Source organism: Ambystoma mexicanum, chromosome 13 (genome assembly GCF_040938575.1).
Source record: "Ambystoma mexicanum isolate Mex_15411 chromosome 13, UKY_AmexF1_1, whole genome shotgun sequence".
In the NCBI taxonomy this organism is placed as follows: Eukaryota; Metazoa; Chordata; class Amphibia; order Caudata; family Ambystomatidae; genus Ambystoma; species Ambystoma mexicanum.
Window position 1 is genome coordinate 53,895,218 of NC_090938.1, and position 17,325 is coordinate 53,912,542.

Sequence of the window (17,325 nt, forward strand, 5' to 3'; positions counted from 1 at the left end):
TTGCCTGAGGCGCTTGAGGTACTCTGTAGCACACCCCTGAAGTTGAGGGCAGTTTCCAGCACTTTTAATGAGTACTGAAGTTCTTCAGAAAGTGCTTGCATGAGGTGCTTGAGGTTTGTGAGGCACCTCATCGCTCTCTCTCTCTCCCCCCTCTTGCATCTTCTCTCCTTCTCTCTCTCCCTCTCTCCTTTTCCCTCTACTTTACTCCCTTCCCCCACCCAACTGGAGCCATTTTGTCTACTGTGTTGTGCAGTAACCAAAATGTGCCATTTGCTTCATTTCAGACAGGCAGTAGCCTCATTTGAACAATGTCACACTTCCAGTAATCAACCTATTTTTTGTTACTTTGTAACAGGTGCTGCAGAGTGGCAAAGATTCCTCCCAAAAAGCCTTCCACAGCCAGTTCCCAGTTCACTCCCCAATCCTTCATAGACACACATTTGCTCCGAGAAGGGCCTCCAAGATCTAAGATGTTGTGAGCTCACTTATCAAGCACCCAGGCCCTAGTGGTTGTGGAGGACCTCAAGACACCATCAATTCTGCTTTGAATAATTTATTGAAACAAAACAACAACATCACTGGTACAGCCAACATACAGAGAACTGGCTCACGGGAGCACATGTGAATCTGCCGAAAAAAGGCAGGGGTCATAAGCACCGCTAACTAAACAGGTACCGCTGCACAGAACTGGCCTTCTGCAGGAAATGACGTGATGGTCAACCTAGATCATGACCCGTCGCTGACTTCAGATCCGAAGAACGCAGCCCTTGCTAGATTACAGGTCAACCGGCTGTCAGCCCTAATGAGCTATTGGGGTACCCTACCAGGCCAGGACATCCAGTGTTTCCACAAGGTAGAGGAATGAGGGAATTTCAGTGGAAGCACATCTGATGGGACCGCCCCGCTTTCCTGAACTCCGCCATGAGGACGTCGGTTGCCATGTGGCGCAGAAGGAACACATATGATCATCTCAATAGCAACCACCGGAGAGGGGATTGATACGCAGAAATCTGGTGACGGAACTGACCTTCGGTGCAAGGAGTGAATGTGCCCCAGGACCCAGTGTGAAAAAGATATCACTGATGTCACCCACTTGTGTAAGGGGGGACTTTATCACAATTCGTAGACCTCCTGAACATCTCAAACCACCTCTCAGATATCGTCCATAACCCCTATCTTTAAGAAGGCGCCAGCACCTTCTCATCTTCTTCTCTCCATCATAGAGGTCCTCACTTTCCCTTCCTTGCGTCCCTGAGTTTTTGAGCCCCCTCCAACTTATGGCTAACACCTAACTTTTGACAACATGTCAAAGAAATACCATTGCCAAGGGAGTTATACCTGCAATTATCTATCAATAATGTTCACATTCTGTTTAAAAAGCTGTATAAATAAATACAAAATTCAACACTAACTTCATTTATAATCACATTTTACCGCCATAACGTGCGCAGTGTTTCCTTAAAAAGTGCTGCTACCCATTTGACGGCATTTTCCTGTATAAGATCTTCATCGAAACCAAATCTACTTATGGAGCGACCAAATTATATCCAAGATTAGGGAAAAATACAGGGTTCCACCAAAGAAAGTGTACTGACTATCTCTAGGTACTTTCGTAGTTCCATTGAGCGGTGGGACCTGTTGAGGGCCGGCATTTAAGAAACACATCCACCAATCATTATCCCCAGCTCAGACTCTTGAAATCTCTGATTCGGGGCGGATTACTCTTTCCTGCAGAGTCTCTGTACCGTTACTGTGCATTGGGGTGCTTCGAAATAGCCATATAATGGCTGTCGGCAACATATAAATATGTCTCATCACTCATTCATTCATTGAGATACACGTAGGACTCCATCTTTGAGCCATCACGTTTGTGAAAATACAAATCTCTATATTACAACGACTTTCAACGTTTTGATGACTTTCGACATTTTGACGCGACGATTGTAAACATATCTGACATTTGAGGTATTCAGTTCCAGGTGTGGCCTACTGTTGCCACTGATCTGTCCATTGTAACATTGCCGAACAGCGGCTGTCTGCCTCGCTGGCGGCCATTTTGGGTGTCTGCTCATTTCTTCTTCCTGGCCATCAGGTACTCCTCGATGTAGTCGATGAAGATGTCAAATTCGCCCATCGCTTTGAAGATCCCCTTATCCTGCATCTGCAGAGGTGAAAGGAAGGGGGGGATATGTGATGCTGGAAACGTGAACTCATTCAGAACGCAATACAGATAGCGGTGCAGGCTTTTTCAGGACATTGTCAAAACATAAAAGAGCATAGAGCAAGGAGATTGCATTCCCTGTGCTAAGCGAATGAGTAAGTGGGGAGATGTTGTTGCTAGACTTCCCCTCAAAAGAACGCACGTTGCCCTTGGCATCTGTGTTGAAATCATGAGTGTAAAGTCTTGATAGGTCAAGTAGTCGACACATATCCGTTTACAGTGTTAAAATATACCTGAATATCCCAAACCAACAGAATACCTGATCTAAAATTAATTTCCATCTCAGATTGTTTTAGAAGAAGTGAGCAATTCACGGCCAGCGTTTTGACTATTATCACTTTTTCAAGGCACAAAATTATATGGAAATACCATTAAGTATCAGGCGTGTGGTATTTCCGCAGTGCGCGTAGCTGTGTTAGAGTTCCCTCGACCCATCAAGGCTGTCAAAATATTATTGGCGACTGTGTAGATCCAAAAATAAGCCTGTGTGTTGTGAAATATCTTACATCTGACTACAGAAAATTGTGAAAATTAACTTTCGAGGTTTACATTTGACGATTGGACCCAGGTGGCTGTGAAAGGCGCTAGCGTGCTGTAGGGTCTTTGGATTTAATTGGCATGGAAATCGACATGTCAACCTGCAGGTCGTTTTGATGTATTGAACTGCACCTTTTGCTTGTTGAAATGACTGTATTGAGTGCTCAGGTGAACAACAAATTAAACATGTTGCTGAATTTTAGTGTTGTTTGTGTTCTGTTCTAGGTCTCTGCAGAGGTGAAATAAGGCCTGCTCATTAAACCATTCATTCCTATATAGGTTGAAACCATGTATTGTTCGTATTCTCTGTTTTACATGAAGCCCGATAAGAAAAAAGTGAAATAATACTTCTAATTTGTGATGTTTGAATAACATGCTATCACGAAACATTAATTACTGCCACACGAAAGCAGGTGGAGAGCATGAGTTTCGTTAACGAAACTCGGAATTTGGCAGAGTGTTTGAACATCGCCACATACTGGATACTCGGCCACTACCTCCAAACTCGCAACCGGGGCTGACTTCATCGCAATCAGCTAGGTTTCATGATTTTAGGGAAAACAGATGCTCCTCTAATGGCCTCAGGCTGCAGTGCCCCGTCAGCTACCTAGATTCGCCTTATTGTTCCACCAGCCCTGACACAAACCATAGATTAACCTTCTGCCTTGTTATTTAAAGACATGCAAGCCATAGTGACGTCACTTCCTGTTGGGCTTCAGGTGAACAGGTTCGGAAGCGAATTTTTGGACATTGCTGTTGAAGCCAAGACTCACCTTGATGTATGTCTCCTTTATCTGTTTGATAGTTTTGCTCTTCTTTTCACAGGCCAAGAACCGATGCTGTAAAAAAATAATATGCACAAATTATTAAATTTACCTTTTAAGCAGCTGCGCCCCCTAGAGAAAGGGCACGTGTGCAGCACGTGAACAGCTCAAAGTATATTGTGTAGTTAGCAGAGTACTTTTGAGGGTAACAATGCCGCTTATTGTGGCACAAGACGTTACCCATCACCCTGTCAATTATTTATTTGGTGTTTTTATAATACATCTAATTGCATATTTGAGTTCGGTTTCTAAGCGCGGATCTGGGATTCGAACCTCTGTTGCTCTGCCTGGTCTTGCTTTCAGGACCAGCACTTTGCCCCTGCGCTATCATCCATTCATCTATCAGAATGTCAGGGGCATGGCGTGATATTGCCCCGTGCTAGGAACTCCCCATGTAAATAATGAAGGAGTCAACTCTTCCTAACATAAGACATTTGGGTAGATACCGAGCCCTCATTGGAAAGCCATGTTCTTAGTAAGAAAGGCTTTGAGTCTGGGTTTTTCTTCTAGCCCTACTCAGTTTCTCTTTTCTAAAGTTTTGTTTGGGGAAATTTGGATTTAGTCCATTGTGAAATTCATTGAATGTGGTGATTTTGCCAAACTCACACCAGATTCTAGAATCAATTGCCCTCCTTTCTGGTCATGGTAAGGCAGGGGTCTGCACCCTGCAACTCTGCGGATAGTTTGGACTACAACTCCCATGATCTTTCACCATTGACTATGCTGGCAAGGACTGATTGGCGTTGAAGTCCGAAACATCAGGAGAGCAAAAGGTTATAAACCTCTGCTTTAAGGTGACACGTAATGGTAGAAAAAGTCAACTTGGGTGGCCATTCTGCTCTTGACAAGAAGCGCCAATAGACATTGATGCTTTCTCTCCATGGACAAGGAGTCATAACTGCTGGGGTGGAGAGCACTTCTTTTCTTCAGAACTCTGGCCCTCACTAATGGCTGAAAAGTGGGGTTTCTGCTTTTTGCACTCTCAACCAGGACAGGCTATAGTACATGGGATTCTCCGGTATAAAGGGTGAGAGCTCCCTTTCAGATTGCGTTGCTAGTGGACAGGCCTTGAATTCCCTACAGTACACAAATACTCACACAGCGCTTGAGCACAGACTTCAGCTCAGCCAGCATGATCCCCATAAAGTCGACGGCGTTGCTGATGTCCTTGTTTCCCCCGTTGGCCTTGGGTAAGACCTCGTCCATGTAGAAGCGGACCATTTCTGACACTGAGTGGCAGCCGTTGAAGCCCTGCCGAGGAGACAAAATGAGAATGCTTGATTAAGAATTGATTGGAATGGCTGGCAGGAGGTCAACACAAGCTAGCAGCAAACTCTTGCCGGCCTTCCGGACCGGTGGTGGCTTCGTAATCTTAGCGGCTAAGATTACAATTCTTAAACAATATCATATTTTGAAAGACTTCATTTTGCTTCTTTGGTGAAACAATATAGCATCTTTTTTTGGCAACAATAAAATCTGAACCGCATCCCTGATTGAGCCCAATGAAATAACCTCATCGTAAGTGAAATTAAATCACTGTTTGGTTCGACAAACAAATAATGCTTGCTGAGGTACACCAAAATTGCAAACCCTCAATGGGGGCGAGAGGAGGCAATGTGTAATCCCTTCCTGGGTGCATCGAAAATGGATCCATTTCTTGGGTGGACCAAAATGAAACCCCTTCACTGTGGAATATCCTCTTAGATGAATCAAAGTTGCATCCCTTCTTTGGTGAATAATAATGGAATCCCTTCTTGAGTGCATCACAATATAAATTCCCATTTATTTATCCCTTCTAAAATAAAGGGATTTGGAATCCTTCCTTGAGTGGATTTCAGTGGGATTCCTACTCGTCAGGACCATGAACAAAATTCTTTCTAGTGCAAAGACACATCGAATACCTCATTTAGGTATCAAATTTATTATCATACGACAGGTGCCATAATTGAGGAATACTTTATTGTGGTGCTCAGTGATGAACCCCCTCATGAAGCAATCAAATTTCACCTGTGTTTTGCTAGGCTGCAGATGCTGAAAGGAGGGGTTTGCACAGAAATTTACTTTTTTTTAAAGAGAAAATATGTGTTCTACAATGTAGGGTGAAATTTCTAAGATCATGAACAGTATTTGCTTCCTACTAAATTATTGCCATAGTAGCAACAATCATCTATTTCTGCCACTGAACCACACCATTGGCAAAGGACATCCCGAGAAGGAATTCTCTACTCGCCCCCCCCCCCCCCACCTGTTCCTTACCCTTTTTTGCTTGCCCTTTCGGAACTCAGAATATCCCTTAATGTCCACTCAAAGTAATCCAGGGGTGGTGGGGCCCACGTTCCACAGCTTGTAAATAAAAGGCCAAAAGTAAGGTGCTCACCTTGAAATCTTCCAGCAATTCACCCTGAAGCAGCATTGTGTCAAGTTCTTCATCTTTCATTTGCTGGAAGACAGAAAAGAGGTCTGTTAACAGTGTTATCCGGTGAGCGAGCCGCATAAACCAACCTATCTTTGCAACCCTCTTGGAAGATGTCGCTCTCCGGAGCTAAAAGCTCTCTAATCCTTTGGGGCACCAATTTCCTTCTCTTCCAACATTTGGAGAGCCCTAATATAGGGTGTCCAGTGTAGCCAAGTTGACAAGAACACAGGAATAAAGGTTACTGATAAAGGCTTTAAAGGGATAGGCTGGATCGTTACGCCATCACAAATAATGTGCTTTTTCAGCCAATGCTTTTGATTCTGTGCTGTATGAGCGACTTCATCGACATTAAAATAATTGCTTCTAGTTTGGAAAATTCTTTGGCGATAACCATGTCTCTATTGTTCCCCGAACAGCTCTTACTTCAAACTCCCACATGCAGTATCCCGTGGTTTCATGACAGAATGTGATAATACCAGAACACGCATGGAATACAGCGGTTGGCAGTCTCCCTGATTTATTCTACTTGATTGGATTATTAAAGGTTATGTTCCTAGTTATTGTTTTATTACCAGTGACCGGGTTCAAAAGTCCGAGACTTCAATTTGAACCGCAAAATGTGTGAATCCGTGTTGGGCATCAATATGCAAATGAGGCATTAAGGTTAGTGGTGTTGGCTCATCTGTGGTGGATATAAGATTCATCTGAAATCTTGACTTTTTCATTCGCTTCCTTAAGCAGTGTTTATGGTGACACCTTTTTGGTATTTTAAGGCAGGGCTTAAAAATGGTCCTATTGGAGGTAGAAGGTATTTCTATTTCTAAGTGTCTTCATAAGTGAAGCATGAGGGATAACCCGTGGTACGCAGGCTTATAACTAAGGGCTTTGTATCTTGTAACAGGGAATCAGAGTTTCCTAAACCTCCAAATAACTATCAAACCACACGGTTGGCAAAGGGCCGAGAGCATAGCGGATAGCTCAATGGCAACGTGTTTGTCTTGGAAGCAAGACAACGCAGAGCAACACAGCTTTGAATCCTAGTCCTGTGCTTAGAAACCGATCTCCAGTATTAAGCGTGTAATTAAAAAAAGATTAATTCATTAATCAGGTATCATCTGTGTGAGGATAGTGTATTGTGACAGGACACCCACACAACTAGAGGAAATGTTGTACCAATGTAAGGCCGAATTTGACTAGCACTCGGACACAGAGATCCCTCATGCAAAATAAGTATTGTTTCAATACATCCTTGCACTATAGCAAACTTTGCTCGAGTGCTGATACCCATGTCTATTAGCACCAGGGCACACTTTCCCCTGTGCAATAATGCATTGAAATAATACTTTTTTGGGCACTGAAGTTATCTTTATCCTGAGCAATTTTCTGAAATCTGGCCCCAGGACTTGGCGGGCAAAGACAGGTGAAGATCTACATGGAAACAGAGGATAACACACAGTATTTTATTTGTGGTTGAAGAGCAGGATATCATTTCACTGTGAGCGGCTCTGCGGCTATACACCACGATACTCCAATGATACACCGGTCTGCGGTTATTAATCACCAGTACCATTTGGCTGTGCAGTGCCGCCGAAACCTATGTTGACCATCCTGTATTTCGGTTTACTAATGCCGATCATACGTTGTTTAATTTTTTGAGGTGAATTGGCAATAGATGCGAAAGGTCTTTAATTCATATTTTAAGAGAAGTGTGGATGGGAGTATGTTCAACCTAGAGTGGGATCTGGGCCCAAGGGAATGTTCTAAAACAAGGCAATGCAACGTAGCTGCTTAGGGCGCCACAAGGAGGCGCTCGATTTCCCCTGCAGCGACAAATATTATCACATGCCATAGGAGACAGTCTACAGGAAGTCTTTTCTCTTTGGTTTGCCTGGAGCTGCAAAGACCCTTTTTGCTGCAAGGTTTTGGGGTACAGATAGACGCAGAGTAACCAACTTCAGGCTTTGTGGGCCGGGATCCAGATGGGTTTTCAAGATATCCCTCATTAATATTCATGAGGAAAAATGTGCATACATTTAGAATCATTGTATGCATATTTATCTCATGAATATTAATGAGGGGCATCCTGAAAACCCAACATGTATCTGGCCATCGAGGCCTGGAGTTGGACAACCCTTTTTTCGAAACTCTTTCCCCTTCTATCCAACAACACCCAAACCGCAGCTTAATCTAAAATATATATATATATCTAAAAATTAGGTCTTTGTTTGGTGCTTCTTAAGATTTTGGATGTAATGGTAAAATGCCTGTTTTTTCGAATATCAGATGTTTTACCCCTTTGCCAAAAGTAAAACTCTTCCCATCCTCCTGCATTTGTGTGGCAGTGATTACCACGCGTGGTAACATGGAAGGCCCATGGGGAATATTGGAAGGGTCTGCATGATCAGGAATCTGGCGGACCCTTGCCGTTTACCGCATGCGGTAACAGTGAATGAGCTTGGCAGTATTCCTGGAGATAGCCAGACTCAGAATGTTGCCCTACAGGATTTAGGAGATATTGAAAGATGTTATCCCAGAGTCAAGGGGCATGCAGAAGTTGTTGGAATTTGCTCCAGCTGTCTTCGGCACAGCCCTCTGAATATCGTCATTGCTGTACCCGATATCTGATCACTCTATTAAGAGTGATCACATATCGGCTGTGTTCCCATCTTTCCTCCTGATATTTTGACAAAATTCGGTTTCGCCTCAGCTATTATTTGTACACTGCATTTTAATATGAAACATGGTTTTATTTTCAAACTGGTGAGGCTGTTTTTTTTTTTTTTTTTTTTTTTTTTTTTGCCCAACGTGGCATGAGGAAAGGAATTGGGAATATGGCAAAATCCATAGGCTGACAATTTTTATTTTTATAGGATCAACTAAAATGATGCGACTGTCCAGAACAGCTGCTATTTTTTTGATAAAGCCAATGTTTTATTTTAGATGGATTGTTTAAACGCGTGTATTTGTATTTTTGCACTTTGATCGCTATTAGCCGAAAACAATGATGATTACTATGATTTTTAATAACATGAAACAATTCAATTTTGAAGTAGAATGTTCATTTTTAAATTCGGGAGCATTTTTACAGCAGACCAGCTGCTCAAAAGATATGGCAGCTTGGAGCAAAACGCACTGTATCTCAAAATAAAGAAAGTCCAATGGTAATGGTGTGTGAGCACATTGTACTAGATGTCAACATGTTTCCCTTCCTTTAGTCATTAGAATGGGATTCTCTGCAGAAAACCTTTTATTTCTTGCACCTGTGCTTCCCCTATAAACGCTCTTCCAGCTAATGTTTTATTTTTGTACACTTTGGGCCCGATTCATGGAATGTTTGCAGTGCAGTTCAGAACTATTTTTGCAGTGCAAAGTCTGGGCAAAGTCATGACTTTGCACGGCAAAAATACACTTTGCACAGTTCCATGAATCATGGTATGTGTCGGCAGTGCAAAGTCACTTGGAACCCGGAAAATATTCAGGCCCTTTATTTTGGTGGGAGGCACAGAGGGGATTGGCCGTCTGAGTTGCGAGTCAGGCTGTCTGCGCCATTCTTACCAAACTTTCCTATAGCAGGGTTCGAAATTAAGATTCAATGGTTAGGAGCTGAAACCAGCTCATGGGTGCCAGGCATTATCCAGTAGGTAGGAGCTACTGCTGGGGAAGCAGGAGCGAGTATGCAGCGCACCACACCCAGTAGGCAGGATGCTGCCGCTGGGGAAGCAGGAGCGAGTACGCAGCGCACCACACCCAGTAGGCAGGATGCTGCCGCTGGGGAAGCAGGAGCGAGTACGCAGCGCACCACACCCAGTAGGCAGGCTGCTCCCGATTGGGAAGTAGGAGCGAGTACGCAGCGCACCACACCCAGTAGGCGGGATGCTGCCGCTGGGGAACCAGGAGCGAGTACGCAGCGCACCACACCCAGTAGCCAGGAGTTACTGTTTGGGAACCAGGAGCGAGTACACAGCGCACCACACCCAGCAGGCAGGAGTTACCGCTTGGGAGCCAGGAGCGAGTATGCAGCACACCACTCCCAGTAGGCAGGATGCTGCCGCTGGGGAACCAAAAGCGCGCACGGGGCGCACCACACCCAGTAGGCAGGATGCTGCCGCTAGTGAACCAGGAGCGAGTACGCAGCGCACACCACCTAGCAGGCAGAAGTTACTGCTTGGGAACCAGGAGCGAGTATGCAGCACACCACGCCCAGCAGGCAGGAGTTACTGCTTGGGAACCAGGAGCGAGTACACAGCGCACCACACCCAGCAGGCAGAATTTACCGCTTGGGAGCCAGGAGTGAGTACGCAGCACACCACACCCAGTAGGCAGGATGCTGCTGCTGGGGAACCAAGAGCGCGCACGGAGCGGACCACACCCAGTAGGCAGGAGGTACTGCTAGGGAACCAGGAGCGAGTATGCAGCGCACCACACCTAGTAGACAGGAGCTACCGCTCGATATCCAGGAGCGAGTACGCAGCACACCACACCTAGTAGGCAGGAGCTACCGCTCGGTAACCAGGAGCGAGCACGCAGCGCACCACACCCAGTGGGCAGGAGCTACCGCTCGGTAACCAGGAGCGAACACGCAGCGCACCACACTCAGCAGGCAGGAGCTACCGCTGGGGAACCAGGAGCGAATACCCAGCACCGCAAATCTAACTTCCACAGGTGCTGCACACTTAGTATGCATGTCGTTTGATTCATTAAACGTGTACTATACGTGCCCCTATGCTTCTTCATACGCCTTCTTAAATACTGAAAGTGAATGTCACATTTGCATGTTGCAAAGCGCCTCTTGGCCCGGGGAGTCAAAAGTAGCTCCTGGAAGCTGTTGGCTTTAAGCTAACTAGACTCACCTAGGCTAGATGCGAGAGCTATGTAGCCCCCACGTGCTCTCCGCTATAGGCTCATCAGCCTCAGGTCACAGCCATCCCTTAGCTGCCTTTAAATGTGTAATCACTGCAGGCTGCCACTGCATTGGTGCTGAAACTACTACAAAGGCCAGAAATTCTGATGCGCTGCTGAGCAGTGTACCTGCAGTGTACCTGCATATTCATTTATTTATTTTACATTTTTAAAGCGCTCACACAGCCCGGGGGCATCGAGGCGCTGTTACAGATTTTGTTGTTGTCTTAGTTGCATATTTATAACGTGCTTAAATACCCAGAGGTTTTTAAGCGCGGACCCGGGGATCGAACCTATGTTGCTTCGTGTAATCTTGCTTCCAAGGCGAGCACGTTGCCACTGAGCTATCCTCCCGGGACATATTTTGTAGGCAGTGGTCAAAGTAGCCAGGGCGGGAGCGGTTGCGAGTGGAGCACCTCAACTTTTATTTTAAGTTTAACTGTTCCTATACTTTTATTTTAAAAAGAAACCGTTCCGACTTTTAAAATAAAAGAGCAGGACGAATTGAAACTTGCACTTGAGTGCACTGCACTGAACGTTCCCTTAAACAGCAGGTGTGTTTTGGGGTTTGGATTGTGCGTGGGAGTGGGTGTGGTGATGGGGTTTGTGGGGAGTGGGGACAGGCAGCTGGGAACATAGTTCCACTACTTCTTTTCATACACTTCGACTACTCGCTGTAGGCTCTGATGTGTACTACAAAAGAAGCCACACAGCTTTCAGGAGCACGCACGCACGCCACTTCTTCGACTGTAATCACAGTACAAGTGTGCACGTGCCGGCAACTTGCACCCGAAATACACACCTAGAAGCACATATAAAAAAGCGTAACTCACTACAAAAGCAAATAGATATGGGAGGGAAGTTTAAATGAGTCACGCGCACTGGGTGTTCCTCCGGGGAACTTCAAAGCAGCTCGTTTTGGCCATGTGATTTCAGAAGGTGACCAAGCACAATGCAAGTCAGCGTCACTTCCGGTTTATCGCTAAAGAAGCCCCATGTTCTGGGAGTTAAATCACTCAGAGAAATTGAACAGATAATAGCTGTCAGATATGATAGCGCCTCGATTCACAACAGAAGCAGCTATAGTTTAGGTTGCATGACCCTTTACTTAGGTACTCAAAAATAGTTTTCATCTCCATGTTTTGTGCCCATCAATAAGAATTCGCCAAATTTGCCAGGACTGTTCAGGATCTAGCCACACCTGAACACTCCTGCCAAATTTGGTGATGTTTCATGGACGTTCACACAGAGAGAAAGATTTTTATTGTATTAGATTTTTCATAATCCACCCCAAAAAAATCACAAATTCGGGCGGCAGATCTGGAAATTCTCAGCTTATAATTGTAAGATTTTCTGTGCACACCTATCGTTTACTTGGAGTTGGTGCCTGCCGCAAACATTTGGAAAAGTCTTCAGACGAACTCACTTTCCAAAGTCTGCAGAAGGCACCTGTGACTCGAGCCTACGCAGTGGCTACGCAGTAAAGCCAAATACACCAGCGCGCAGAAACCCGCGCAATAAACGCACGCAGCCACAAACTGCACGGAATATAAGTGAGCCGAAAAGGCACAGGCAGCACGCAGGCACACGCAGTGTACACGCGGAACGACTATGCACACAAACCATTACAAACATGCATCTAGTGGAGTGCCACAAGGATCCTCACTATCTCCACTGTCTTTCAACATCTATCAGACTGCGGTCATCAGAATCTTCAAAAAATACAACATTACATTACGCAGATGACACTCAGATCATCTACAAAATCAAAGACACTTATGCCGACCACTCAACCCTAATCGACTGCCTAAAAGAAGTCTTCAACTGGATGGATGCCAACAACCTGAAAATCAACCCAGGAAAGACTGAAATCATGATCGTATCCAAAGACCAAGAGAACGAAACCACCATCCCATGGCCCACGGAAATGGGAAACGCACCAACACCATCGAAGGTAGTAAAAAATGTGGGAGTCCTAATGGACAACACCCTAACCCTGGAACCACAAATAAATGCTTTTTCCTTCTCCACACGGCAAGAAGAATTCTACCTTTCCTCTCTGTCACGCACAAAACACTCACTATCGTTGCCCTAATCATGTCAAAAATCGACTACGCAAACAGCCTCTACCTCGGAATACCAGAATACTTCCTGAAGAAACTGCAACGGATCCAAAATGCAGCAGCAAGACTACTCCTCCAACTATCCAGAAGAGACCACATCACTCCAGCCCTAAATACACTACACTGGCTCCCAGTAAAACAACGCATCACCTTCAAAACAATGTGCATAACGCACAGGGCAATCTGAGGACAATGAGCAGAATTCCTACAAAAGAAAATAACAGTCCACAAACCAACGAGACCCCTCCGATCAAGCAACAAAATCTGCCTGGAACTCAAACCATACCTTAAGAAAAAACTTTGAGGCACCTCCTTCTACCACTTAGCCGCAAAAACCTGGAACAACATCCCAAAAGAAATACACTGAAGATCACCTAAAATTCAGGAAATCACTAAAAACCTGGCTCTTCAACACCACAGACTAAATCTGGAAACCAAAACCGGAAAAAGGATGACTAATCCGGAAAGGAGACGGACATCCCCGACCCGAGAAGGTAACTCCCACAGCACCTGGACGGGTGAAACCGGATAGACTGGAACACAGAGACTGAGTCAACTACCCCAGACAATCCCACCAACACTTCGCCCGCCCTTAGTTACCGCCAGGTACCACAGTGGTATGGAATTGTCGAGATATAGGCAATCACCACTCTACCTGAGAGGTTGACATTGGCAGGTGCACTGGCCATAGGAGTATGAAGGAAGGATAAGGGGAGCTATGAGAGAGCATGTTAGAGGTGGGGGCCAGAGGAGTAAGGAACCTTATATGCCCGTCGGACCCAGATCAGGACAAAGCCGCATCAGGAGAGACCACGCAAGCCGAGAGTCTCAATTCGGGATAGAGACGCAAACTAACCAACCCTACTAACCCTACTAACAATTTCCCTTTCTGCCTACACCTCTCAAACTCCAAACCAAACACAACCAAACCTACAGCACAACAAACCGCACAAATTTCAGTACACTGCAAGAACAAAACAAAAACACACAGTCTTGCACAAAAGTACACGACGACTACCGGCCGCAAACACCCTGGGCCCAGCCGACGGACCCACTGGGCTGAGGCCGCCAACAGCACATCACTGCTCTCTTGCACTTTTCCTGCTTCCTCCCACCAACTCAACCTCCCCATCTCTTTCAGAGCCGCCAGAGCGCCAGGGGACCACTCTGGTGGTGATAGTGCGCGGGTCAAATGTCCTTTAACATTAACATCTAATCAATTCTCCAAGTGCATGAAAAAAAGTAGAGGAATTGTGTTCCCTCTGGCCTGCAGCGGCCCCCCACAAATCCTGTCCCACGCGCAACCCAAACCCCCAAACAAACACACCTGCTGAGAATGTTAGTGCAGTGCACGGAAGTGCACGTTTCAACTTCTTCCTCCACTTTTATTTGAAAACTAAACCATTCCGGAACGTATAGAAACAGTCCAACTTAATTTTTTTTAAAAGTAGAAGAGCAGCGCTCCCGCACACTTCGGCCACTGCCCCTAATGCGGCAAACATCCATATATGCGAGCTGATGCTGGAAAGTGACCGTGCACGGCCGACACAAACCCTGATCCATACATCTGGGCTTGTGTCGGCAGTGCAAAGTCACTTTCCAGCAGTGGAAAAACTGAAAGCTCAACATCTCTCTCTCTTCCTCTCCTTTTCTCTCTGACGTTCTCTACCTTTCTTTCTCCCTATCGCTCTCGCTCTCTCTTTCTCTCACTTTCCCTCTTTCCCCCCTCTCCTTCTCTCTTCCCCCACCCCCTTCCAGATACCCACAGCCAGTGCTGAAATACTGCATACCAACCCTCCCACCCCCTTACCCTACTACCCCCCAGCACGTCACGTCCATTGCATAATCAGCTGCGCGTGCAGGGCCGGTGCGCTTTGTCAATTAACCGCTTTGCATCCTTTTGTTACATACCCCAGATTCCCAGAATGATCATTCGCTGAGTCGGCCATGCAGGGATTCGAACGTGGGAAGTGCAGGCTTCTCCCGTGTCTGCGAGCGGATATCCACCGAACTCACCCGCCTCCTGATGTAATTCACCCACTTCAATAGATCTCCCTTTTCAGCGACTCGCCTCTCTCTTCCTGTTTTAGCAATCCGCCTCTGGGAGGTTATTACGGTGCAGGTGCTGTGAATATTAGAACCCTAGACCCCCACCTTGAGACGTCACCGACCAACTGCCACACAGTAGGACGCTGCCCAATCAAGCGCATCGTCAGGCTCGCTAAAGCGCCAAGGAGTGCTGAGATGCGGCTTCCAGCGCTAGAAGCAACCCAAAGAGTGGGGACTAGCCCTCAGGAAGAAGTCGGAGCCCGAAGCAAAGGGGAAGAAATGGATGCACCCACCCTGGGCTCCCCCGCGAATATCCGGCAACCAGCGAACGTCTCCGTTTCCTCATCGCGTGAGCCACAGGGGGGGCGGGGAAGCTCGGGCAAGAACCGAACGCCAGTATCAGAGACAGGGAAAGGACGGGGGAGACAGGGTAGCGCTGCGAAGGTGGGCAGGAGGATAGCGCTGCGAGGATGGTCAGGAGGATAGCCCTGTGAGGGTGGTCAGCTCATCACGCCCCGGAAGAAACGAACGAGTTAGTGCAATGACGGAGCTGGAGACTGAGCAGTAGAGGGTTGCAGAAGGCAATGGACAGGGAGAAGGCGAGGAAGAGAGAGCATAGCGCTTGCGAGGGTGGTCAGGTCATCACAGCAGAACAAACCGACTCAGGGAAGAAATTAACCGTGAGAGCAAAGACGAAGCCGGAGACTGACTGGACAGTAAGGGGAGCAGTGACAGGGAGAAGGCGAAGAAGAGAAAGGAGCGCGCCGCGAGGGTGTTCGGGTCATCACAGCAGAATAATCCGACGTAGGGAAAAAATGAACATGTCAGAGCAAAGACGGAGCCGGAGACTGACTGGACAATAAGTAGCGTGTTGCAGAAGGAGAGGAACAGAGACAGGCGTAGACGACCAAGAGAGGAGAGTTCTCCGAGGGTGGTCAGATCATCACAGCAGAATAAAGACACGGAAGAAATGCACGCGTGAGAACAAAGACAGAGCTGGAGACCTACTGACTGAAAAGTAGAGCCCTGCAGAAGCAAGGGGCAGGGGCAGGATGAGCCTTCTCTGCCGGCTAGCCATATTATGAAACGAAATCATTTTTTTTTTGTGTAGCCTGCTTGCTAATTAGTCGTTGAGTGGTTAAAAAGTCGCTAGAAAGTGTTGCTATGTTCCAATTCATCGTTACTCGATTTCGGATCGACGAAGGGGCGACATTGGAACCACACAAACATTTCCCAGCAGCGAGCGCCCAACTCGCTGAGCTATGTAGTATGCGTCCCAAGCGGGGCAGCGCGTGCCTTTTCCCCGTTCACTGCTTTGACGCACATCAGCTGAAGGTAACTTGTTTAATTTCTCCATTTTTTTTTAACCAAACTTGAAATCCTTTTTACAAAAAAATGAGACACAGTTTGACAGTTCCTCTAAATAAAGCCAGCGCCAGTCCCAGGTCTTAAAAGCTGGAAAGCCAGAAATATATGTTAGCCAAGAAAGGTAACTTTTCCTGCAAGTATGGTGTATTTGTTTGCTTTCTTTTAAAGCATGGGCGCCCTTGGTATTTTTCAATGCCACCTGGTGCCATCTTACAGAATATGTCTGCCTTTAGGCCTTTGCTCTGGTGCAAATATGCATTGAACGAATATGTTTCTTGCTCTCTGGCCGTTTTTGCTTTTTGCACCAGTGCAAAGTCTCTGCCCCACCGCCCTTGGGGACGCCCGCTGTGGGTTTGCGCCCTACGCACGCCGCGTAAACTAGACACGTCGGACCCTGGGCTGGGTCTGGCGCCAGCGCGCAGCGGCAATACTCACGAAGTAGTCTTTGACCCGGTTGAACATGGCGCGCAGGTCCCGCAGCATGTTGGGGAAGACTCGGGAGACGTGGGTGCACCCTTCCTCTGGAAGCGCGTCTTGGCGAGTGACGTTGGCGGCGAGCGACAGCGCCACGAAGCCCAGTAGAAAGCGCGGAAACCTCATCCTGCACGTTTTCCTCAGTCTTCTATTTGAGCAGGATGCGCTTGCGGAGGGGTAGTGCTGAAAAGCAATTAATAGACAGAAAGCACTAGAATAGAGGTAAATTGCTTCCTTCCCTGTACCCCAGTGACAGTTGTTTTATACTCCCCCCAGCGGTAATTTCCTGCGCTGCTTCCGCTGATCTTTGGTTTTTTTTGTGTTTCCAGCATTGCGTTTCCCCACCCCACCCCCACGATCCCACACCCACGCCTCCCCACCACACCCCAGCATCTATCTTCGATAAAAAATAGG

The 17,325-nt window shown here is 46.6% G+C and overlaps 1 protein-coding gene across 1 annotated transcript; it reads right to left on the bottom strand.

The window, feature by feature from the left end:
- Positions 1-537: 537 nt before the first annotated feature.
- Positions 538-17,092, bottom strand: IL10 (interleukin 10). Its single transcript, XM_069633191.1, has 5 exons — positions 16,873-17,092; positions 5,960-6,022; positions 4,681-4,833; positions 3,532-3,597; positions 538-2,161 (listed from the first exon to the last, which is right to left on the bottom strand). Exons 1-5 carry the CDS (start codon positions 17,035-17,037, stop codon positions 2,069-2,071), a joined length of 540 nt encoding a protein of 179 aa, XP_069489292.1. The 5' UTR covers positions 17,038-17,092; the 3' UTR covers positions 538-2,068.
- Positions 17,093-17,325: the final 233 nt, after the last annotated feature.